This window comes from Cherax quadricarinatus, chromosome 66, assembly GCF_038502225.1.
Source record: "Cherax quadricarinatus isolate ZL_2023a chromosome 66, ASM3850222v1, whole genome shotgun sequence".
Lineage (NCBI taxonomy): Eukaryota > Metazoa > Arthropoda > Malacostraca > Decapoda > Parastacidae > Cherax > Cherax quadricarinatus.
Genome location: NC_091357.1, coordinates 3690453 through 3715748, shown reverse-complemented (window position 1 = coordinate 3715748; position 25296 = coordinate 3690453). Strand labels below are relative to the sequence as shown.

At 43.1% G+C, this 25296-nt stretch overlaps 1 protein-coding gene across 1 annotated transcript in view; it reads right to left on the bottom strand.

Annotated features, from left to right (window-relative positions):
* LOC138854653 (metalloprotease TIKI1-like) overlaps positions 1-25296 on the bottom strand; it is a 760675-nt gene that overhangs the window by 709273 nt on the left and 26106 nt on the right. Inside the window, exon 2 of the mRNA XM_070099005.1 lies at positions 7122-7184. Coding sequence (XP_069955106.1) covers positions 7122-7184 — 63 coding nt within the window. The remainder of the gene's footprint in view (positions 1-7121; positions 7185-25296) is intronic.

Below are 25296 nucleotides of genomic sequence, written 5' to 3'. Positions count from 1 at the left end.
AGTCACACATGTGCTTCACAATACAACAGTCACACATGTGCTTCACAATACAACAGTCACACATGTGCTTCACAATACAACAGTCACACATGTGCTTCACAATACAACAGTCACGCATGTGCTTCACAATACAACAGTCACGCATGTGCTTCACAATACATTAGTCACATGTGCTTCACAATACATTAGTCACACATGTGCTTCACAATACATTAGTCACACATGTGCTTCACAATACAACAGTCACACATGTGCTTCACAATACAATAGTCACACATGTGCTTCACAATACAACAGTCACGCATGTGCTTCACAATACATTAGTCACACATGTGCTTCACAATACATTAGTCACACATGTGCTTCACAATACAACAGTCACGCATGTGCTTCACAATACAATAGTCACACATGTGCTTCACAATACAACAGTCACACATGTGCTTCACAATACAACAGTCACACATGTGCTTCACAATACAACAGCTTCACAATACAATAGTCACACATGTGCTTCACAATACAACAGTCACACATGTGCTTCACAATACAACAGTCACACATGTGCTTCACAATACAACAGACACACATGTGCTTCACAATACAACAGACACACATGTGCTTCACAATACAACAGACACACATGTGCTTCACAATACAACAGTCACACATGTGCTTCACAATACAACAGTCACACATGTGCTTCACAATACAACAGTCACACATGTGCTTCACAATACAACAGTCACACATGTGCTTCACAATACAACAGACACATGTGCTTCACAATCACAGTGCAATCATATATATCATAATAGTCACGTATGTGCATCACAATACAGTCTTGAGTGTGTATATCACATCACGCACTACAATATTCACTGTAGTATACTGCACCACCTCGACACTGAGGCCAGGCAATACCCAGTATAACACGTGTACCTTGATTGGCAACAATTTACATTGCGATCAATCCATATGTTGATGACACACCGTGTGTTGTAACATCCCAGAACCAGCTTCACGTGTTCATTCTCTCACATTTAGATACTTAGATTTTGCCGCCGAAGCGGCTACTTAATTGTGCACCCCATATCCATCCTGTGGACGGTAGTGGCTAGTTTATGGTGCACCCCGTATCCATCCTGTGGACGGTAGTGGCTAGTTTATGGTGCACCCGGTATCCATCCTGTGGACGGTAGTGGCTAGTTTATGGTGCACCCCGTATCCATCCTGTGGACAGTAGTGGCTAGTTTATGGTGCACCCCGTATCCATCCTTTGGACAGTAGTGGCTAGTTTATGGTGCATCCCATATCCATCCTGTGGGCGGTGGTGCAGGAGTGTATGGAATAAGGCTTTATGAGGTATATTACCACTGATATATTTTTCAAGAGTTCAGAGAGTTTTTCTATTCCCAGAACTCGACCATGGACCAAGCCCGTCTGGTGCTTTCCTGGTCAACTAGGCTGTTGCTGCTAGTGATCCGCTGACCCACATATCCATCACAGCTTGGTTGATCTGGCACCAAGTGAAGATATTTGTCCAGCTGCCTCTTGAAGACTTCAACACTTGTTCTAGCAGTGTTTCTGATGTCTTCTGATAAGATGTTGAATAGTCTGGGGCCCCGGACGTAAATAGTGTTTCCTTGTTGTGTTGCAAGAAGGTTTGGGATCTTTACACAAGATGTCTGGTATTTAAATTTCATCAGTAAGATACCTCGATATATCACAACAGGATATCGCACAGTCTATATTCCTCAATACGTGGGTAAGCATATATTGTTCAAGAAAGTGATCAAAAGGTTGACCAAATTCTTTCCACTTAATATTTTGTCAGCTTTATTCCATGTGTTCCTGCACTATCTTTCGCAGGATAGCTATGAGTGCACAATAAACTAGCCATCACCGTCCACAGATGGATATGTGGAGCACAATAAACTAGCCATCACCGTCCACAGATGGATATGTGGTGCACAATAAACTAGCCATCACCGTCTACAGTATGGATGTGGGGTGCACAAACTAGTAGTTTCGGCGGCAAAATCTAAATATTTAAATCCGAGAGTGAACAAGAAGTTGGTACTGGATACGTTACAACACACGGTGTGTCATCAACATATAGACTGATCGCAATGTAAATTGTAGTCAATCAGTGTACACGTGTCTTACTTGGGGTTGCCTGGCCTCAGTGCTGAGGTGGTGCCGTGTACAGAGGTATTGTTACCCTGGTCAGTCAGGCTGTTGGTGCTCGCTGCACCAAGAATAACCTAAGCACCACAGGCCAGGTGATTAACAAGCGCTTGAAGAAACTGGTCAAGTACCCTCTTGAAGGAATGTGTTAGTATGCTCCCACGTACGTGAAGGAAGTGTGTTGAAATCCCATAGACTGTTTATAGAAGTGTTTTCTATGGCATGTAAGCTTAGTAATGTGCAACATTTCGGAATGTTTTACAAGTGTTTCATTCTTCAACTTGTCGGTGTTCTAACCCATTCACATCAAAAGATGAGTAACGTTCATCCGCACTACTTAAAGACCAGCTGTACTCTCCCTTTCCTTGCAGTGTTGCTCATTCAGCTGTAGCTAACTAATGCAGCACCTGGCCTAAGATACTGGCCACCTGTAGGAGCATTCGGGTGTGAACCTCATGACCAAAGCACACCTGGGGTAGATTATCCAGGTCAGGGCTCTTCATACACCCCTTCATCCACCTACCCCAGCCTTAGTACAATCACATATCAACCCCTACATCCAATGACTTCCATTTCTGCTGCGTGGGACAGGTCATCCTTAGCGATGGTGATTCCCAAGTGATAGTAACTATAGCTCTGCTGGAAGGTCACCTTTGAAGCTGTCGTAGCTGATGAACCTTTAATGGATTACTTGACCATATCCTCATTGTCCTACTGAAGTCTGACAGTTCAGACTGACACTACCGAAAGTCTGACAGATTTCAACACCTTCCATGAGGATCCATCCTGCGTGATGGAATATGACAGGGAAAGATTGCTAGCTTGTGTTCCTATTGTTTAATTATATAGAACAGGGCAGCAGCACAATTATGATTCATCTAGTTTGGTTTAATAAAAAAAATCCACCGACTGACACTATCACCCTTGCTGACACCTGTCACCTTTCTGGCAAATTTAAATATCTACAAAGTACAAAGACAAAACTGCAATGCATGATTTCATGGTAGAGTTCAACGTTGCAAGGCGACAACCCCCCCCCCCCCCCCCAAGTCTTTATACACACCACCCCTGTTTCATGCTCAGCAAGACAGCCTCATATATATCATTTACCAAACTGCGCCAGGCCAGGATTCGACCCCACTACACATTGTCCAGCCTCAAGAGGCCACACAATGCACGTGTCACCTTCGTAAGTAAGACACATAGGCAACAGTTAGGCATCTTTATTCCGAAACGCTTCGCCTACACCGAAGAAGCCTACCGAGTAGGCGAAACGTTTTGGAATAAAGATGCCTAACTGTTGCCTATGTGTCTTACTTAACATGTCGGTATTGCATACTATTTTGATATTCACATGTCACCTTGTCCACTCAACCATAGATCCTATAAACATGATCCCAGCGAACTAGGCTTGTTTCATGTTGCGAAGACGCTCGTGGCACTGGTATGCTCAAGGATTAATTTCAACCTCCTCCTGTTTGAATACCCTCCTCCACAAGCAGTCTATATAGTAATGAAACCACGAGACATGTGGTTTTGAATCACTTACCAAACTGCGGCAGGCCAGCATTCGACCCCAAGACACTGTTTCGTGGTTTCATTATATGAACCTACATCGATGTTTCTCTTCAGTAAATCAAGTTTAACTATATATATATATATACATTATATGATGTTTATTAGCGTGTTAATTTTTATTCTTACTTCGGAAGAAATAATTATTGTCGTCTAAGAGATGAGTATTTTCAGAGCCTTGTTATAATATTACTTTCTACAACTTTTTTTATATCTATTTTTGTATAGTGTAATACTGAGGGAGAATGTAGGAGCTGTCGCTGCTTGATACACTAACGACTTGAATAACAAGTGGTGGGTGTGGCTACTTTGGCAGAGTGCAAGGACTACCTTGCACCACCCTCATACCACCTCCCTTCCTCCTTCCCTTTATCCCTTCCTCCCTCCCTCGTTCCCTTCCTCCTTCCTTCCCTTTCTCCCTTCCTGTTAAGAGGCGTTGTCTCCTGGAAAAGACAGCTATGACCAATCGGTCTCTACCGAGACAATCTCACCCTCGGACTACGGGTGAAAATTTACCCGTCAATTTTGTGACTTCATATGACCAAGACATACATAACAGGTGTATATAATTCCGAAAAGTTTCTCCAGGTACACAGTAGGCTTCTTCAGCTGTATATCAGTGGTATATACAGAGAAAGAAGGCAGTCAGAAGGATTTGAAACCAAGTGTGGAGAATGGCATAGCTTCCCAAGTGACGCTGTAGACCACTCACTCAGACACATATGCCACCGCTTGTTTTTGCGTAGTGCATTGATATCAGTGGTATTAAATACCGACAAGATGAAGAATAAGTCATGTGCAACATCCGAGACATTTCGCTATCCAATGATTTTATCAATACATACAAGGACATGCAGAACAAGCCAAGTGGGGATGGAAATCTTTAGCTCAAGATCTTTCGCCATCTCCGTGAGTCAGCAGGAGCAATACAATGTTGTAAGGCTAGCAACTGTTGTATATTCTTCTTTTATATTATGTCCATGTACTGATAAAGCCACTGGATGGCGAAAAGTCTACAAGATACCCAGATGCTGCACATGTGTCTTCTTCAGCTGAATACAAAGGCGACCAAGTATGGCAATCGCTGCAACAGTGGAGTAGTGAAGAGGTGATCGGTAGAAAAACTTTCGGAACTCATCAAAGGTAAGTTGCATCTCCAATGCTTCTGCTGCCTCCATATATAGTCACCTCTGTAAATGAAACGTTTCGGAAACCTGTCAACAGTGCAATTCTAGTGTAGTATAATATACTGTAACGACCCCAATTATAGGCAGGCTCCCTGGCCAAGCCTTAAGTTACGTGACTCGAGTTTGAACCAAGCACCTAGGCTGGAGCCATCTCCCTCACCCTCGATTAGACCTAGGGGACAGGCAGGATAGGCCGGGCTCCGCTATATCAATATATCACCTCCAAACAGGGAGTACAATGAAATTAGCTCAAACATCCACAACACCGTATGTCCTCAGATGACAGGTACAACACCTAGCTTGGCTGGGTGCGTCATTCTTGAGGATTGTGTGGTTCTGTGAACTAAAGCGTCACGAGTTATCAAGCGCACATAAGGCACCTAAACTACTGGGAACGGTTGAAGGTCCTTGATCTGTATTCCCTCGAACGCAGGCGAGAGAGATACATGATAATAGACACTTAGAAGGTCCTGGAGGGATTGGTACCAAACCTACACACGAAAATCACTCCCTATGAAAGCAAAAGACTCGGCAGGAGATGCAACATTCCCCCGATGAAAAGCAGGGGCGCCACAAATACACTGAGACAACACAATAAGTGTCCGGGGCCCAAGACTGTCCAATTGCCTCCCAGCATACATAAGGGGGATTACCAATAGACCCCTGGCTGTTTTCAAGAAGGCACTGGACAGGCACCTAAAATCAGTACCTGACCAACCGGGCTGTGGTTCGTACGTCAGCTTGCGTGCGGCCAGCAAAAACAGCCTGGTTGATCAGGCCCTGATCCACCATGAGGCTTGGTCTCAGACCGGGCCGCGGGGGCGTTGACCCCCGAAACCCTCTCCAGGTAAACTCCAGGTAACTATGAAGCAGGCCAAAGCAGCACGTGTTCCAGTCCTTGGCTAGTCGCAGTGATGTTATTGATAAATACCACTCGTTTGTGGTTACAATAATACGTATATAACACTGCTCGTTGGGCTAGTACACCAAACTGAGTAGAATTAAATTAGCTCAGAAGCATCCACACCACCGTATGTCCTCGGATGACTGGTATAACACACAGCTTGGCTGGGTGCGTCATTCTTGAGTATTGTGTGGTTCCGTGGACTAAAGCGTCACGAGTTTTCACTCGCTATGAGGCGGGCCAAAACAGCATGGGTTCGACTCCTTGGCTAGTCGCAGTGTTGTTATTGATCAATACTACTCGTTCTTGGGTACAATAATATATATATATATATATATATATATATATATATATATATATATATATATATATATATATATATATATATATATATATGTCGTGCCGAAATTTTCTCTTGTACGTTTAAAGATATAATTTTTTCATTAATGTAAAAAAATTTAATTTTGCACCAAAAGAATCTTAGAAAACTTACCTAACCTTATTATAACAAGAACAATTTATTTTAGCCTAACCCAACTAAATATATTTTAAATGCGTTTACAATAATTTAATACTAAACAAACACAATCAAATATATTTTTTTTCGTTAGGTTCAGAATGATTTTGGCGAAATTATTGCATACACAAATTTTCGCTTGTCCTATATGGCAAGATGAGCGTTGCTATTTAAGCCAAGATCGCAAGTTCTGCCTATTCGGCACGACATTATATATATATATATATATATATATATATATATATATATATATATATATATATATTCGGCACGACATTATATATATATATATATATATATTCGGCACGACATATATATATATGTCGTGCCGAATAGGCAGAACTTGCGATCTTGGCTTAAATAGCAACGCTCATCTTGCCATATAGGACAAGCGAAAATTTGTGTATGCAATAATTTCGTCAAAATCATTCTGAACCTAACGAAAAAAATATATTTCACTGTTTGTTTAGTATTAAATTTTTGTAAACAAATCTAAAATATATTTAGTTGGCTTAGGCTAAAATAAATTGTTCTTGTTATAATAAGGTTAGGCAAGTTTTCCAAGATTCTTTTGGTGCAAAAATAAATTTTTTTACATTAACATTAATGGAAAAAAAATATATCTTTAAACGTATAAGAGAAATTTTTATAAAGGACTTAATTTTAAATGATTTCTTGCTAATTGACCAGTTTTACATATTCGGCACAATATATATCTCGACCTCCCCTCCCTCACATGTTGACGTACCTGTATATCGTCGCAGTATTCTGGTCGACGGTGTCTCTTGGTCTCACTCTCGACACACTGCAGCTGCAACAACAGATTCTCTCATTAGTCCAAAACAAATAAAATATTTATCACGACAATTTCACAACAAAGCTAAAATATAAGAGGAAAACAGGATCAATATACAGTTAGAAGCGCAGTACACGTTCGTCAGGTCACTTCTGAGGCTGTCAATCTAGCAGGAGAGATCACTCCGATTGTGTGTGTGTGTGTGTGTGTGTGTGTGTGTGTGTGTGTGTGTGTGTGTGTGTGTGTGTGTGTGTGTGTGTGTGTGTGTGTGTGTTGCCGAATAGGTAAAGCTTGCGATTTAAGCTTAAATAGCAACGCTCGTTTTGCCGAATGAGGCAAGCGAAAATTTGTGTATGCAGTAATTTCGCAAAAATCATTCTGAACCTAACGAAAAAAAAATTGGTTTTTATTAAATTATCGTAAAATTATCTAAAATATGTTTAGTGGAATTAGGCTGTTAAATTGCGCTTGTTATAATAAGGTTAGGTAAGTTTTCTAAGGTTCTTTTGGTACAAAATGATTAATTTTTACATTAACATAAATGAAAAAATATATCTAACTGTACAAGAGAAAATTTTAGAAAGGACTTAATTTTAAGCGAGTTCTTGCTAATTTACCAATTTTACCTATTCGGCACCACATATATAAGTTACCACCTCTAGAACTGTACTGGGGACCCTCATCCTCAGAAGAGAATAAATGTACTTCAGGGAAAACTCAAGGTTCTCCCCAGAGCTGTTTGAATATTTTCTGCCACCCTCTATATTCTATGTGAATATTATAGACAGAATACATTGACCAAAAAAAAAAAAAAGAATACATTCGTAAAATATATCAAAGATCATGAATTTATTCCAGCTCCTCCGAAGCCGGACGCGAACCAAGTATGCACCAAGCATTTCCCCTCTGGATAGCCATGCTGAGGCGCTGGAATTATATATAGTACAGAGGACAGGCTTCCAGAGTTACATCAGTTCTTAGCTGGTACACATGTTGGTATCTTACTATGACTGTCCTAAAGATATCCTAAGTGGAAACTCCAGAGAGAGAGAGAGAGAGAGAGAGAAAATCTCCTTGGTGAGATTACCCCGTATAACACAAAATACAAGTAAAATGAATAAGATTGGGCAGATGCTTCCTTAATACAACAAACCGGACGTAATGACTAGCAGTCACCACAATAAAATCAGGCTGCCACAGTGAAGAGCTCTGTTCTCAATATACAGTACTCGTCCTCACTTCTCTCATTCTCTTATCCGACACACAGTCAGGGAGGATGCGGCAAGATCTATGTAGGAGAAACTGGGAAGAATCTTTCCGTATATGCTCAATAACAAAATTATACTTGTAGCTCAAACTACAATGGCATTGCTGCGAGGTACTTTATGTTCAGGAACACAAGTATGCTTGCAACAGAGATGACAATGATGATACTTGTGTGGCCCGTGTATTCGGGAACACAAGAGAATGACAATACTTGCATGGTATTTGTGTTAGGGAACACAAGTACGCTTCTAACAGAGACAACAATGACAATGCTTGTGATACACAGATCTAAAGGTTATCTCATATGTTACAAGGCAGAAATGATCTTCAGAGAACCAGGCAGGAATAGGCACAGAAGTAACGAAGCATCCATCATGCCTGCTTCCAAAACCACAGAACGAAGGTCAATGACTAAAAATGAACTGGTGACATTACTGCTAGGAATGGGACGAGACATCTCAATAGCCCTGAATACATAATACACTTGAACATAAGTAAATACGGTTATCAAAGCTTGTGCCTTGATGGCAGTGAAAGTGGGTTGGGCTAATATTTTTGCTGGTGGGTTTGAATTTGATTAAGACTTGCCTAGTATGGGCCAATAGGCCTGCTGTAGTGTTCTTTCTTATGTTTCAACGCTTCCTCTAGGCTGCAACTTGACACGGCAATTAGGAGACATCACACCTTCACCTGGGGTAACCGAGATCCACGACCGAAACATGTTCAGAAAAGACGGTGCGAGTGTCGTTCTTACCGTAACATTCACGTAGCCTCAACAATCTGCCTCAGGCAGCACCTCGGTAATCTACCTCAGCAATCTGCTGCATCAACAATAATCTCAAGTAGGCAGCATCACACTGATCTGTCACTTTTCACTGGTCAACTGTCGTATGCAGCACAAACCACATCATCTCAACCCTGAAACCATTTTTTTTAACATCAATGCAACTAGATTTGACTAAAAACTCGTGTAGTCTGAACACTGAACATGCATGCATGAAGACGACAAGTTAATACTGCAACTGCCTCTTCAGTATTCATGCCAGTGCGCTATTTGGACCCCAGGCTAATCAAACACGTTGACATCCAGCCAATTTCTTCATTACATTTCGAGTTGTTACGATCAGATCACTAGATCATGAACGCTCAGCGCCTCGCATGTTTTCCTACATGTCAATTGTGGTCAGATTGGTGGTCACCAGACGCCCGCCTCGAGCACTAATGCAAGAACCACAAGCGTTAACTCGAGTTCTTTTTTGCAGGAAGGTTACGCAGTTACCTGGATTGGACGGGCACTTAAAAATAAAGCGGTGTTAGGATGGATGAAACTGTTGTCCAGTTTGAAAATATGACAGACCCTACGGACCTAACTTCTGTTGGGACAATTCGCTGTGCAGAGCTTTACCAAGTCTGGTTTCATTCTGTGTAGCGCTTTAGCAAGTAAGGTATTCTGTGATTCTCTCTGTAGAGGTTTCTCATGTCTGGTTTCGTTGTGTGTAGAACTTCATGAAGTCTAGTTTCTTTCTGTATCCACATACATTGATAATATATACGTGGAAGGTGCTCGAGGTCCTAGCCCCAAACCTGCACAATAAGAGGACATTATATTAACATCCGTAGTCCTAGACTATTCAACACTACCACAAGATATCAGAAACATTGCCGAATGGAACTAGAATATTACCTCCGCAAAGTGGCGGATCAACCAGGCTATGATGGATATGTGGGCCAGCAGGCCACCAGTAGCAATAGCTTGACTGATTAGTCAAGTACCAGACAAACCTAGCCCTGGGCCGCGCTGCGAGAGCAGGAAAACACTAAACCCTTCAGAGGTATAAAGGTACACCAGTTGATGGAAATGGGGTCATTACCTGCCATATCTACCAGGTTATGAGGGTTACCAAAGTGCATGAGATGCTGTCACCAACAGACTTTTTGATCATGTCTATAATGAAGTCCGGCCTCAGGCCGGAGTTGAGAAGAGCTATCAAACCACGGTACGGGTGGGGGTTAGAACGCCTGCCGTAAGGTCTAACCTCACCCGTACCGTCGTTTGTTTGCAATCGTGTTATTAGGATTTCATTAGTCAAGAACTATCAAAACTGGTCAGAGCAATGCGACAGGGTATGTGCACCGGGAGATTTATTTCTCTCAGCGTATATATACGAATTTACTTTTAAAGTATTCTCGTCTGGTGGTGCAAAGGTTACGTGCAGCCTTAACCATCCTAGTGCAGTCTATTGGCTTTTAGCCCCATTAACCATTAATGGTTCTAGTAGTAATTATTATTATAATAAAAAAGAAGCACTAACCCACAAGGGCTATACAGCGCTGCAGGGGAGGGAAGGAAGCGAGGGTATTGGGCGGTAGAAGGGGGGAGGGATGATCAGTAGGTTACAGAAAACAGCGGGGTAGGGGATAGTGCGGGGGTATAGGGTAGCAAGAGATTGAGGTAGAAAGGGCTGAAGGTATCAGTTTGTGAAGTAAGTCAGTTGTCAAAAAGTCAATGAGAAAGTCTGGATGAAAGGTGGGTCCATCAGCGAGAAGAGAAGGTAAAGAGAAAGCAGCGGAGCGAAGACGGTGACGGAGGTAAATTCTGCATGCTCGTTGATAAAGTGAGCAGTCTAACAAAATGTGGCCGACTGATAATGGAACCTGACAATTCTCACAGAGAGGAGCAGGGCGCCTCTCCACGAGATATCCACGAGTAAGACGAAATGGCCAATGTTAAGACGGGAGAGAGTAGTCTCCCAACCTCGACACTGGTGACAAGAAGACGGCCAGTAACCTATACTCGGTTTAATAGATTGAAGTTCGTTACCGAGCATAGTAGACCAACGTTGTTGCCAACGGGTGTGAAGGTGGGTAGCTATTGCAGCAAAATAGTCCGTAAATGGAATACCTCTATATGAAACTGGTAGGTCATGTACTGCTGACCGCCCAGCAGTGTCTGCCTGTTCATTGCCCTGTACGTCAACATGACCAGGGACCCAACAAAAAAAAATCTTTATGCTTGGTAAAGATGCGGCATAGCCCAAGTTGGATACGGAGGACTAAGGGGTGAGGTGTATCAAATTTCTGTATAGCCTGTAAAGCACTAAGGGAGTCAGAGACAACCACAAATGATGACACAGGCATAGATGCAATACAGATAAGTGCTGCAAGAATGGCATACAATTCAGCAGTAAAAATACCAGCCAAAAATAGTAAATGCCCTCGTACGACGCTGTCCGGAAACACTACTGCGAATCCTACGCCGTCAGAAGAGTTAAAGCCATCTGTGTACACTGCAATGGCATGAGTAGTAGTGTGGAAGTGGTCAAGAAAAAGAGCGGGAAGCAACCATAGACAGTTTGGCTTTCGAGCAAGGAAGATAGAAAGAACAGACTCGAACAGCTGGAACTTCCCAGGGGGTAGGGAAAAGTGAGATGCTACATGAACATAGAAAGGTGGTAATTGAAGAGAAGACAAGAGCGAATGTAGGCGAAGAGAGAAGGGACGGAGCAAACAGGGGCGGCGAACAAATAAAGAATGTCTACTAATATCAGTGACCATTCTATAAATGGAAGGATTGCAGAGATCATGAGAGCGTACATAATAGCGAAGGCAATGGGCATCACGGCGATCGAATAAGGATGGAATGTTCGCTTCTGCATAGAGGCTCTCAACAGGGGAAGAGCGAAAAGCACCAAGGCATAAACGTAATCCTTGGTGATGAATGGGGTTAAGGCTAGAGAGAGTAGCAGGAGAGGCCGCTGAATAGATCTGGTCACCATAATCAAGTTTCGATAAAATGAGGGTGGAATGTAGGCGAAGGAGAGTTTGACGATCAGCTCCCCATGAAAGATGAGCAAAGGTTTTAAGAAGGTTCAGCCGGCTGTGACAAGTTGCCTTCAGAGAGTTAACGTGAGGTTTCCAGGATAACCTTTGGTCAAAGAGGAGGCCCAGAAACCTGACTATCACATTCAGGGATATGGGAGCCATAGAGGTACAAAGGATGATCAGAGATGACAGAGCGTCTAGTGAAAGTAATTTGGCGAGTTTTGGTACTGGAAAATTTAAACCCATGTGTGGTGGCCCAATTGGAAACACAGTCGACCACATGCTGGAGAGAAACTGTAATGAGGTGACAGTCAGCGCCTGCACAGGCAATAGCGAAGTCATCAACAGAGTGATGACCAAATATTTGATGGAAGACTAGAGGCCAAATCATTTATAGCAAGGAGAAAAAGTGTTGTGCTCAGAACACATCCCTGGGGACACCTTTAGCTTGGATAAAGTCCGGGGAGAGCATATTATTAACCTGAACATGGAAATGCCTGTCAGTTAAAAAGTTCTTAAGGAAGGATGGAAGATTGCCTCTGAGGCCTAAGGAGTGGGCTTGGGCCAAAATATTATACCTCCAAGTTGTCATATGCCTTCTCAAGGTCAAAAAATATGGCAATAACTGAGTGGTTATTCGCAAAGGCATTACGAACATACGTATCCAAGCGTAGTAAGGGGTATATGGTAGAATGTCCCTTGCGAAAGCCATATTGATGCATGGAGAGACTGTTGTGCATCTCTAAATACCACACTAAACGTCGATTTACCAGGCGTTCCATCACTTTGCAAACTGTACTGGTAAGAGCAATGGGGCGATAGTGGGAGGCTTCATGTCCAGTAGTGCCTGGTTTGCGGAAAGGGAGAACAATGGCAGATTTCCACGGCTGTGGAAGAACTCCTTGTGACTAAATAAGATTGAAAAGGCGTAATAGGACTGCAAGGGCTGACTGATTAAGTGTTGTAGCATACGAATATGAATGTCGTCGGGCCCAGCTGCCGATGATCGGCAAGCCCAGAGTGTTGCCTCCAGTTCTTTAAGTGTAAAAGGCACATTATACTGTTCTTCTCTGAGAGAAGAGAAGTCCAAGCGTGCAAACTCTCTGGCAGACTGAGGAAAGAAACGAGGGGCATAGATGGAGCCCGAGAAATACGGACCAGATGATTGCCAATTTCATTGGCAACATCTAGTGGGTTTGCTATATCAACACTGGCAACCCGCAGAACAGGAGCTGGGTCAGGAGAATATTTACCACTCGGTTTTCGTACTTTTTTCCAGACTGCACTCATAAAGGAAGCAGAGGTGATGGTGGAGACAATCTTGTCAGCAAGTGAGTTTAGCGTCACAGATGACACGGCGAGCGATCGCACGCTTCTGCTTAAAATCAAGAAGTCTCTCCGTGGTTCTATTGTACCGGTACCTGCCCCACGCAGCGCGTTTCAAACGTATTGCACGAGCACAAGCAGGAGACCACCAAGGCACGCATTTCTGAGAATGCCTGACCGAAGTTTGGGGTATAGAATGAGAAGCTGCGGTTAAAATGGAGGACGAGAAGAGGTGTAAAAGCTCATCAATGGAGGACGACGAAGGAACCTCACTAAAAACAGTTGTGAGTAAAGGTTCCAATTTGCCTGATCAAATTGCCAGTGGGATACGAAGAGGTGGTGAATATGAAGGGGGATGTAAGAATGATTGGGAAATGATCGCTGTCATGTAAATCCGGGAGAACAGACCAGGTGTAGTCTAATGCGGTGGAGGAAGAGCAGACAGAGATCCATGCAAGAGAGAGTCCGAGGATCAAAATGGATGCGAGTACCTGTATTTAAAACATGGAAGGGGTGGATAGCAAGAAAAGCCTCTAACTGAATGCCACGGGAATCACAGTAAGACCCCCCCCCCACAGAGGAAATGATGGGCATTAAAATTGCCAAGTAACAGAAGCGGTGGTGGTAATGACAAAACAAGAATGGCAATATCCGGAATAGATAATGCCCGTGAAAGCGAGAGATATAAAGAACAGAGCGTATACCACCTACGCAAGTGGATACGGGCTGCTGTGTAATGCAGCAAAGTACGAACAAATAGCTGATGGTACGAAATATCAGTGCGTAGAAGAAGGGTACTTTCATTAAAGGTCCCATCATGAAAAGGATCTGAAGAATACAATAAATTATAGCCTGAGATGGGATAGATTACAGCAGAGTGTAATTTTGGTTCCTGTAAGCAAACACCAACAGGGGAAAACTGGGAGAGTAACATCTGAAGTTCACCCCGATTACCCCTGAAGCCGCATATATTCCACTGTAAATAGGCCATGATTGGCAACGATAAAGATACCTGAAATCCGCAGGTAAGGGTTCCTACGGACTAGAGAGGTTAGAAGAGTCCACATGCAGAGGCAGCGGAAAACGTTCAAGCAGCGAAGAAAGGAGTTGCGCAGATGGAGGAGAGGAGAGGGAAGGAACAGAGGGTGGATCAGTGTCCATTGATGGTTTGGTCTCTGCAATATATTCAGAGATTGTTTCAAGTGTTTCAGAATTCAGAGATGTCGTATGGGAGACGATATTGGAGATGGTAGGGGAAGGATGAGTAAAGATTGGAACTAATGGACTGTACCAAGGTAGGGGAGGTTTGAAAGGGTGGAGGGAACTGAAGAAGCGTGGAAGGAGACAGAAGAGGCAGAAACCTGGGAGGTGGCAGAAGAGGAAGAAACTTGGGAGGGAACAGGGAAGGAAGGTACAGTACGAGGAGGAGGGTGAACCTCTACACTTGTAACAGAGCCAGTGAGAGGGGAAGAACCAGGTACAGAGACAGGGAAGGTAAAATGAGGAGGTGGAAGAGAAGGAGGGGTTAAAGGACCTTTTTTGACTTCTGAGAAGTAGAGGGATGATTGGGAGGTGTCATACGAGATCTCGTCGATACCGAGGCTCGTGAGGGAGAACACTAAGAAGCGAGAACAGACCAAGGCATTGAAGTAGGGACGTCTGAGCCCAGGACAGCAAAAGAATTAGATACAGGAGTGACTATGGGAGAGGTAACCACAGAGGAGGCTGCAGACAATGGGACCCCAGAAGTGGGGGGGAAGTTTTGAAACACGGAAATAAGAAACACGTGGTAGTCTCCCTTGGAGGCGGAGATGAGAAACTGCCATGGCATAAGGGAGACCTTCTGCCTCTTTGAGGTAACTGATTTCCCGCTCATTTAAGTAGACTTGGCAACAGCGAGAGTACGAAGGGTGAGCCTCATGACAATTAAGGCAAGAGGGAGGTCTATTGCAAGACTTATTAGAATGGTCATCGGCACCACAGACTGGGCATTTGGCTATAGATCTGCAACATTTCGCTGGATGGCCAAATCGCCAGCAATTTCTACACTGTTGCGGTGTAGGGATCATCTTTCGAACTTGTAACCGATGTCCTGCTACATAAACTGAGGATGGGAGTTCACGGCTGTCAAAAGTTAAACGAGCCACATTGCAAGGGTATCGTCTCCGCCTGCGGGCAGGAAGAACATAAGTGTCTACCTTGAGGATTGGGAGATCTTGGAGCTCCAGCTGTTCAAGAATGTCATTGCCACATGTCTGTAAATTTTGTTGAACTATGGTATGGGGGCAGAATGACGGTACCACTACAAGAATTGAGGGAATGATGTTTTTCAATAGTGACAGGAACAGTATCGATATGGGAAAGAAGAGAAAGGTCATGAGCTTGGGTAGCATTCTGTACAGTGATGATGCGCGTACCGCTCTTAAGAACATGAAAAGAAATATCTTTATCAACATGGCGTAGGAGTGAGTGCCTTGCCAATACTATGGTTGGAAAGATAGGCAATAGAGGAAGTCGGTCATAAAGTGAAGAATTTAGTCCATTGTGCATTCTGAAACAGAGGGTGGAAAGGGAGTGCAGGACGTGTCTATCTTTTCTGAGAAGAACGAGAAGGTGGAGAAGTATCATCAGCAGGTAATTGTCGTTGGCGTTTAGGAGCGGGACCAGAGTTGGTCCAACGTGGAACAGGCCGGCGATCCGAAAATTGCCGCACCATAGAGGGAGAGGCCGGAAGCATAGTCAAAGGAGAGCGGAGGTCAGATAAATCGAAGGAGTCAGTCGAGACCTCAGTACCTGAAGCAGGTGAGGAAACAGCACCGGCAAGAGGTACAGAGGCATTAGGAGTGTCCGAAGAGTGGTCCAAAGACGAGGCGGGGTCAGAACGGGGTGCGGTATCAAGAAGGTGCCCGGGGGTAGCAGGTTCATGGACTAGGGCTTCCATGGTTAGGTTACCTTTCTTTTCGTTTAAGAAAAACAAATAAAATAAAATAAAAAAAAAAATAAAAAAAAGGGGGGACTGGGGAGGGATAGTTCCTGGGAGGAATGAGGGCCAGAAATCTCCCTCCGTGCCCAAGAGGACCTCAGCACTGCAAGTAGTGCAGATGCAGCATGGAACCCATGCCATACCCTACCTATCATGCCAGTAAACCAGCAATCTGGGATAGCAACCTCGCATCTGCCGAGCTACCTCGGTGGACAAAAGAGAGGGCGGCCGGATATCCACCACAAAGCATACCTCCTTTGGCCACCACCCCAGGAATCCGAAAGGCAGCCTCCAGAGATACACCCGTCGCCCCGAAAGATACCCAAAGCCACTCCCCGGGAGACCGGAGAGGGATTGGGACATCCCCAGGCGATCCAGATTCCATAGCAAACTACACCACCGCCAAAAACCTCAACGGAATGGGATGGACCCCAGTACCCTTTCCCCTACCCAGGAACTAGCGTGCATGTGGGAAAAAATCCCAAAGGCCAAAGAGGAAGGGCAAAAGGGAAGGGTGGGAAGGAGGAGGAAGAAAGGAAAAAGGGAAGGATGGGAGAGGGAAGGGGGGATTGGGGGGTAATTAGGTTCAGTCTGAGGAAGGAGACCGACAGGTTAATTCCTCAGACCAAGAGCCTCTTCACCACGCCAAGGAGCCCCCCCTTGAAGAGGTCTAGTAGCAAGCAATCCAGCTAATTAGGAATTTCCTGGAAAGCTGCTGCTTGAAGACAGTAAGGGGTACCTTAATAACTACTATTAAATATGAAGGGAAACTGCGGTCTTGGAGCCTTTACACTGAGTTAAACTCTGCTTTTCAGTGGGGACACTTTGCATCATCTGCAGTCTCTGCCCTCGTGGGGAGTAATTTTAGTGTCTAGATTAGGAATCAATCCCTTCAGTATTTTCCACGTAATTACATATCCTCATTACCTAGGCTCCAGGGAGTACAGTTTAGGGGACTGTGCCCTACAATTTAAATGCTGGACTCAAGCGGCACGATCTGTGAACGTTCTCTGAACATTTCTTGGGTAATAACTGAGAAAAACTTAATGTCCTCAGGAGGAAGCGTGATACGTACCTAAAGTCAGTTCCTGATCATGCAGCCTGTGGCGCCTACATTGAACTGAGAACTGATAGCACCAACAGCCTGACCGACTAGGCCTGGTCTGGCACTCGACAACAGATAATATATTCACATGTTTGGAGGTTCATTAAGCGTTTTAAACAAATTTCAAGTTTTCCATTAATCTTAGGATTTTTCGTTAAAAAAATAAAAAAAAAATCCTAAAGTTCAGGAATTAAATAAAAGTTTCTCATTTAATTTCAAAAGGACAAGAGTAAATAGTGACAGTACATAACTATTACATCGTTTATAAAAAAAAACGAAAATATGAACAATATATAGAAAAAAAGTAGAATTACTAACAATAAGTAAAAAGAAACATCTGCAACTAATGTGGCAGTGGCAAAGTTTCGCTCTCCAGGAGCCTTGTGAAGCCGTAACGAATTGACAAAGCTCACGGAGATATATATATTGCCACAATAAAACGTCACACAAGTTGCACACATGTTCTTATACTTAAAATTAATATACACGTCCAAAGCAGCACTTCATTATCAAGTCAATATATACATGTTAGTTAAGGGATGATACATCAATTTTTACACGCACCGACACTCAATTTAAGGCCGATACTGATGTCATTAAAATTAGCCGATACTCGCCGATACTTTGGCACCCCATCTAGTAAACTTCAGAAGTGACTTCTGCACTCTCAGCAAGTGAAACTTATACGACTGCCTGCACGAGTCACACAGCAGGTGAAGCCTGCATATGCTTCACACCGTATAAAGCCTGTACAAGTCCAGTGCACAGAACGTTCGCACAATAAATCTCGCGGTCTTCTCGCTTCAGTGCTCACTAGGTAGTATTTTGACAGAAAGGCGAGGCTCTAAGACCACGTCAGGTCTCCAGATCACACTGCTTTGGCAAAGCTGCTCCCTAAGAAGATTTCGTTCGGATTTTTAACCCCGGAGGGTTAGCCACCCAGGATAACCCAAGAAAGTCAGTGCGTCATCGAGGACTGTAACTTATTTCCATTGGGGTCCTTTATCTTGTCCCCCAGGATGCGACCCACACCAGTCGACTAACACCCAGGTACCTATTTGCTGCTAGGTGAACAGGACAACAGGTGTAAGGAAACGTGTCGAAATGTTTCCACCCGCCGGGAATCGAACCCGGGCCCTCCGTGTGTGAAGCGGGAGCTTTAGCCACCAGGCCACCACCTCACCAAAACAAGCTAAAGCCTCAAGTAATTCTCTCAAACCCGTGAAAATTTATACAGCTAAATAATTCTTTTAACATTACTCTTCTCATTACTTGTATACAAAGTCTACTTAATATATTAACAGTTTATTTCAGGATCCCTCACTGTCCTAATCCCAAAGCCTCAATATTTTTTATAGAAACTGTAAAACTGTTTTTAAGTTTCACAAAATTAAACAGCAATCAAAATTCAATAATACTCTACTCTACTTATCTCAAAATTTCTGTACATTTGGTCAACATGTTTTCATATTAATGTGTCCAGGCATCAACGAGATCCTGATTGGTGCTTTGAAGTTACTGTTCACAGGATGTATATGGGGTGCACAATATACCAGCCACCACCATCCACAGGTTGGATATGGGCTGCACAATGTACCAGCCACTACCGTTAGCAAGATGATACGAGTGCAAAATATACTAGCCACTACCCGTTCACAGGACGGATACGGGTTGCACAATGAACTTGCCGCTAGCAACCACAAGATGGATTCAGGGTGCACAAACTAGCCACTACCGTCCACAGCATGATTTTAAGAGTAGATTTAGATTTTGCCACCGAAGTGGCTAGTTTACTGTGCACCCCATACCTGTCCTGTGAAGGGTAGCGCAAGAGCACATGGATACACAAAAGGCCTAGAAATTAGCCCCCCCCCCCCAAGAGGGTTAACGGGACGACAGTTCACTTATCTGTTACAAGCTTTATATCTGGTATCCTAGTTTCATTGATGACATGTCACGCAGGTTATTATACTATCTATATTTCTCAATAAGTGGACAATTAAGCACATAGGTTTCAAGCTAGTGACCATAGGGCTGGCCACAATTTCTATACATTTGGTTTGATCATCCCAAACTGCCAAAATTACATGTAAAGAGGCCTAAGCCTGACCACTACAGTCTGTTCATATTGCAAGTTGCTTCATAAACGTACTTAACTACGTTCATGTTATAGCGAGTTATATATCTACTCAGGCTTCTAATAGCACTCCTATAACATTGTTTCATTATTTACTTCTCTCCTAATATTATTCCTAATGCTAAACACAGATAGACCAAAGTTACATTCTACATTCTCCTCAAGGTGCTTTTCTTGGCTAATGTATCAACTTCACCATGGAGTTATCCAAGGTGTGATGGAATCCATAACAATTTTACATTAATTCCTTCTTTCCGGATTTTTGAGTTTCTATTCCTGGTTTTTCCATTGAGCATATTGTTGGAATCGTTATGCGAATCAAGAGAATTCAGTTATGACATAGAATCAGTAATAGTCATGGAGTCAAGTTCAGTGTCGTAAATTAGCCTTAGCGTCATTAGGATGACAAACAATTCAGTTTGCAGTGTAGACGCCCAATTGTTAATTCTTATGCCTAACTCAACAAGGTTCCTATTGTTTTAACTAGGGAGGTGGCAACAAGAGCAGATGCAGCCCTGCCAGTAGACTCCTGTTTAGTTAGATTTACCAGTGTATATAACATGTGATAAATCATTACCACTAGTTAGGCGAGAAATTTCTTCTTTAGCAGTTACAGGACGAACAGAGTGCACAATAAACTAGCCAAACGAGAAAAAATCAGCGTGCTTGCGCAGATCTTTCTCCAAATCCTTGAACATGACACATTCGAACATCTCTAATGACGCGCACTAGCAGTTTATTACCTATTTGTAACAAGAGCAGGACTACGCTTGTGTTCCCTCTCCAGTAATTATGGCACGTGTACTTTTTCAAGTTCCTTTGGTTGTATCTATTGCTACGCTATCCCGTTAAAATTTCTAGTACATATATACAGTGTGTAACTATGAAACGCTGGAGGCTTTATCTTTCTTTTGGGAACTGAAGCCGTTAAAGGTAATGGTAGTAATAGAAGTGGTAGTAGTTATAGTGATAGATTTAGCAGCAGTAGTAGTTAAAGACAGACACGCAACACACGGGAATCTTTATTAAGGAAACTTTTCGCCACACAGTGGCTTCATCAGTCTAATACAAAGCAGAAAGGGGCAAGGAGAGGAGGAGTTTGAGGTAATCAGTCCCTCAGCCTTAAATCGATGTGTTCATCCATCACAAGTGGCTTATAAACTGCAGTCAGGCGAGTCGAAGTAGAAGGCGGGATCACAGTGGAACCATCCAGTAATTTAAGTAGGTCTTCGTTCAAAGGTTGGAAAAGTATTGAAGGATTTCTTGTATAAAGATCCCGCCTCCTCCTGCTTCTACTCGCCTGACTACAGTATACAAGCCACTTCTCCGGCCATATGTTGTACTTTCTACAAGAGTGATGGAGGGAACCCATCGATTACAGGCTGAGGAACTGGTTACCTCAAACTATTCCTCTTACCCCTTTCTGCTCTGTATTGGACTGATAAAGCCAGTGTGGCGCGAAATTTACCCTTAATAAAGATTCACTTATATTGCCTAAGTGTCTGAATATTCAACTTGTCTGTTTTCAAAACCATTTATCACAGCAGCAGCAGCAGCAGCAGCAGCAGCAGCAGCAGCTCCGACATTAACTTAGGATTCATAACCATAAACAATATATACACGTACAATATTATTATAATCAAGGGGGAAGCGCTAAACCCGGAGTATTATACAGCGCCTGGGGGGGGGATGTGGAAGGCATTCAGGCTTAATTCGGGGAACTGGAGCACAGATCCAATTCCCTAAATCAAGAGCCCCTCACCAACACCAAGGAACCTTCCTTGAGGGGACACGTACAATAAAAACTAGGATAAAATTACCAAACATCAAAAGCAACGAACATTCGACTCGCCAGTAAAAACTATCATACCAAGTTGAATTAGCTAACATCAACTGAAACTCCATTAAGCAGCAGGTAAGATTGGCACGAAGAAAGTGTTGCATATTATCGGCGAGTGAAGGCGTGTACAGTTTTGTAGCCTATGCTGATGAACAGTTTGAGATATATCTTATTGTAATGTAAATTTTGTGTAGTTCTCTAGCTTGGAAGGTACGAGTCGTAGGCCTAAACTACCGTGTCAAAACAGTCTGCTAGATCTGGAGGAGACCGAAGATTCTTCATAAGGTTAAACAATAAACCTCCAAGAAACATGAGTTGTGGTATTTTACTGTGAAGACGTTCTGAATTCACTAAAAATTACCACTTCCAATATCTCTAGGCTGTAGCTCTTGATGCAGACACAGCCTTCACATGTTCACTTAAGCGGTGGAACCCAGTAACGCACATGCACACCACTTGTAACCCCTGAACCTCAGAATATCTGATACAATGCGTACCATACCCACATGGTTATAAGATAGTAAAGATGAGAAGCACAGGTCACGACTGAGAAACAAAAACAGAAGAGTGGGTGGTGCACCTGCTACTGTTCCCCCCGTGTGATTTTCCAAGCTTGTCATTCACAAGATTACTTGGCTTTCCTGTGAACCACTGACACTTTTTTTTTTAGGACTTGGCATAATTTCATCTTGAAGGAAACGTCGTACAATAGATTCTAGTTTTGTCCCAGTTTAGCATCGACAGAAACTAAAGTTGTGGAGCGAACAGTTCCAACGGGACTGACACAGCAACATTACGTAACACATGCCAACAACTACCTATTAGTAGATACTGACTGCGAAGCAGACGCTGACAGGAGGATCGAACCTTCACAATGCCTCGCGCTGAATGATCTGCACATGTTTAAAAGCTTCACAAATTCGATACAAAATACATGCTATTGAGGACACGACATTTTTGTTTCATCTGGCGCACTAATTAGTTTATGCCATTTCGTTACGGCACATTATTAATTTAAGGGAAGCGCGCAAGTCACTACAGGATGACCTTCAAAATCTTCAAGTTTGGAAAGAGAAGTGGTAAATGTTACTCAAAGTAGACAGGTAAACTCGTAAGTCGGAGTAAAATACCTGACACCAGATATAATCTCAATAATAAAGATACTGACGAGTCAGATGGAAAAAAAAAAAGAAACTGAAAGCAAAGATTAGAATGATCCTAAAACCAAGAGAAGTGTATTAATGTACACAATATTATGTTTGGTTTGATGTGTAGAAGCGTTGGTAATAAGTAGAGAGCCGAAGGCCAGTTGAGTGGGGCTATAATGAATGACGCGTGCTAGGATAAAAACTTACCATGTTATACTATTTGTATTTAATGGCGGTGAGTAGGAGCAGGAGGAGGGGAGAGGGAGAGGTGGATTAAAAACTCATTAATCCAAACAAAATTTTGCAGACAGACACAGCACACACTGTAGCAGGGCTGTACCACTGGGCGCTACAAACCTCCCAGGAGCAGAGCCAGTTATGGCTTGCAACATACCAACCGCACCTTACTCAGCCTTATCATGATGTTTCAACTTAATCTTTCTTGGGTTAAAACAAAATATCGCCCAAACAACGCGTTTTCTAATTCTTTAACGTTGCACTGCACTATACGTTTATGCAACTTCTACATTAATAACTCCATTAAGACGGCAGAAATTACAGATCCGGAGATTGTAGACAAATCTCACTGTTATATAAATTCTGACAACTAAATTACTGGGAACGTCTAAAATACCTCAAGTTTCATTCCTGGTGCGTAGATGACAAATGTATTATTATTTACACAAGGAAGGTGCTCAAGGGAGTAGTTCGAAGTCTGAGCGCTGAAATTATTCATTATACCTCAGACGAAAAGCAGTTTAGCAATAAGCACAGATGAAATAGCTCGGGGAGTATAAAGGGTCGAAGACTTTTTACGGTTCTTCCATGACACATAAGGGAAATTAACTTCTCTTATTTCTCAAACTCTTAAGAGAAACTGACAGGTTCTTGAGGGAAGTTTGTGATCAATCAGGCTGTATGGTTTACGACGTCCTACGTGCAGCGAGCATTAACATTCTCCTTCATCAGGCTGTCAACAGAGGGGCCCGGCCTGGGACCGGGGCGTGGTGGTAACTATCCGCTGAGTACGGGTATGGCTAAAGGATGAGGTCCCAGGTTGCCTGGCTGGCAGTGGGTTGCTGTCACGTGCCTCTTCCCGGCAATTGTGTGGGGTGACACGAGACCTGCAACACTACTCCATACTTCCAGACATGATATACTAATCGCACACACCTCCATCTCCACTACAATCTGCTAAGCAGATCATTAACTTACCTTACAGTACTTATGGTCTTGTGTTCCTTCTTGACTCCACCCCACTGAATAGCCTCTCAAATCAGCAGTGGTTGTTAAGTAATGTGTTCAACTCTTACCAACATCACACTCTTATAATGCCCATGTAGACAGCTTTGTTTCCTCCATCACAAATTTGTTTTAGTTTTTTCATCTTGACATGTCTTGTGTTTATAACGTTCGCTCACTGTGTGAATGTTATCCAATATATTCTTCCTTCGGAAGCAAAATCTATAATTTTTTCATCGATTCATGTGATTATCTGTTAGCAACCCATTATCACACCACCTTCCCAGAGTTTTCCTACTCCCTCCGCCCAGACCTATGCCAGGCTTGTCTGGCGAGTGCCTGATCCGCTGACCCATCACAGCCTGGTTGATCTGGAACTTGGTAGAGGCATTTTCTAATTTCCTTTCAGATTTCTCTTGTTCAGTCAGTGTTTCTGATATCTTTGGGTAGTGGTCTGGGCCCAAGAATAATGACACAATGTTCCCTTATTGTGCTCACGCGTCTCTACTTTCCACTGGATTCATATAGCTTTCTCACCTCAACTCCAGCAAGTACGTATTTAGGATTTCGAGGCGTTCCCAGTAATTTAAATGCTTTATCGACTGTATCTGGGTAGCTCTGACATCTCTCCTGTCCTGAACGTGCCCATCAACACTGAGTAGTACTCCAAGAAAGGATGAGAGAGGGAGGGAAGACTACAAGTGATTTGAAAAGTGTCACCATTTCCCTTGGTTTTAAAGTTCTTATTATGCAACCTCTCATTTTCCTGGCTGCAGTGACATTTGCCTCGAGTTTCTTAAAAGATATGTCAACTGACATTATACTCAAGATCCCTCACCTGTTCCTTTTTTATTTTTGGTCCTCTTATATTTTGTATATACAGTTCCTCTTTTGAGTTTTTCATTCCATCCATATCTAAGCCCTTATAATTTGTCACCACTGAACGTCATGTTATTTTCCACTGCCAACCGGAAGATTTCGCTTTTATCTTCGTGGAGATCTGAACTTTTCTTATTTGCACCCGGCTATCTCACTGCCAGACTCATCAACACGTGGTAAGAGAACAGGACTTTTCAACATATTTCCTTCATACATATGGCAACTGCCTACAGACCCATAGCCATCCTGAAGAGGGAACGTTATACATTCCAGAGAGTTTATGATCAACCAACGTTATGGGTACAGACATTCTGAGCTATCAGGCCACCAACAAGGAGGCCTGGTCTGGGACGGGGAAGAAGGGGTGAAGACCCTCGGA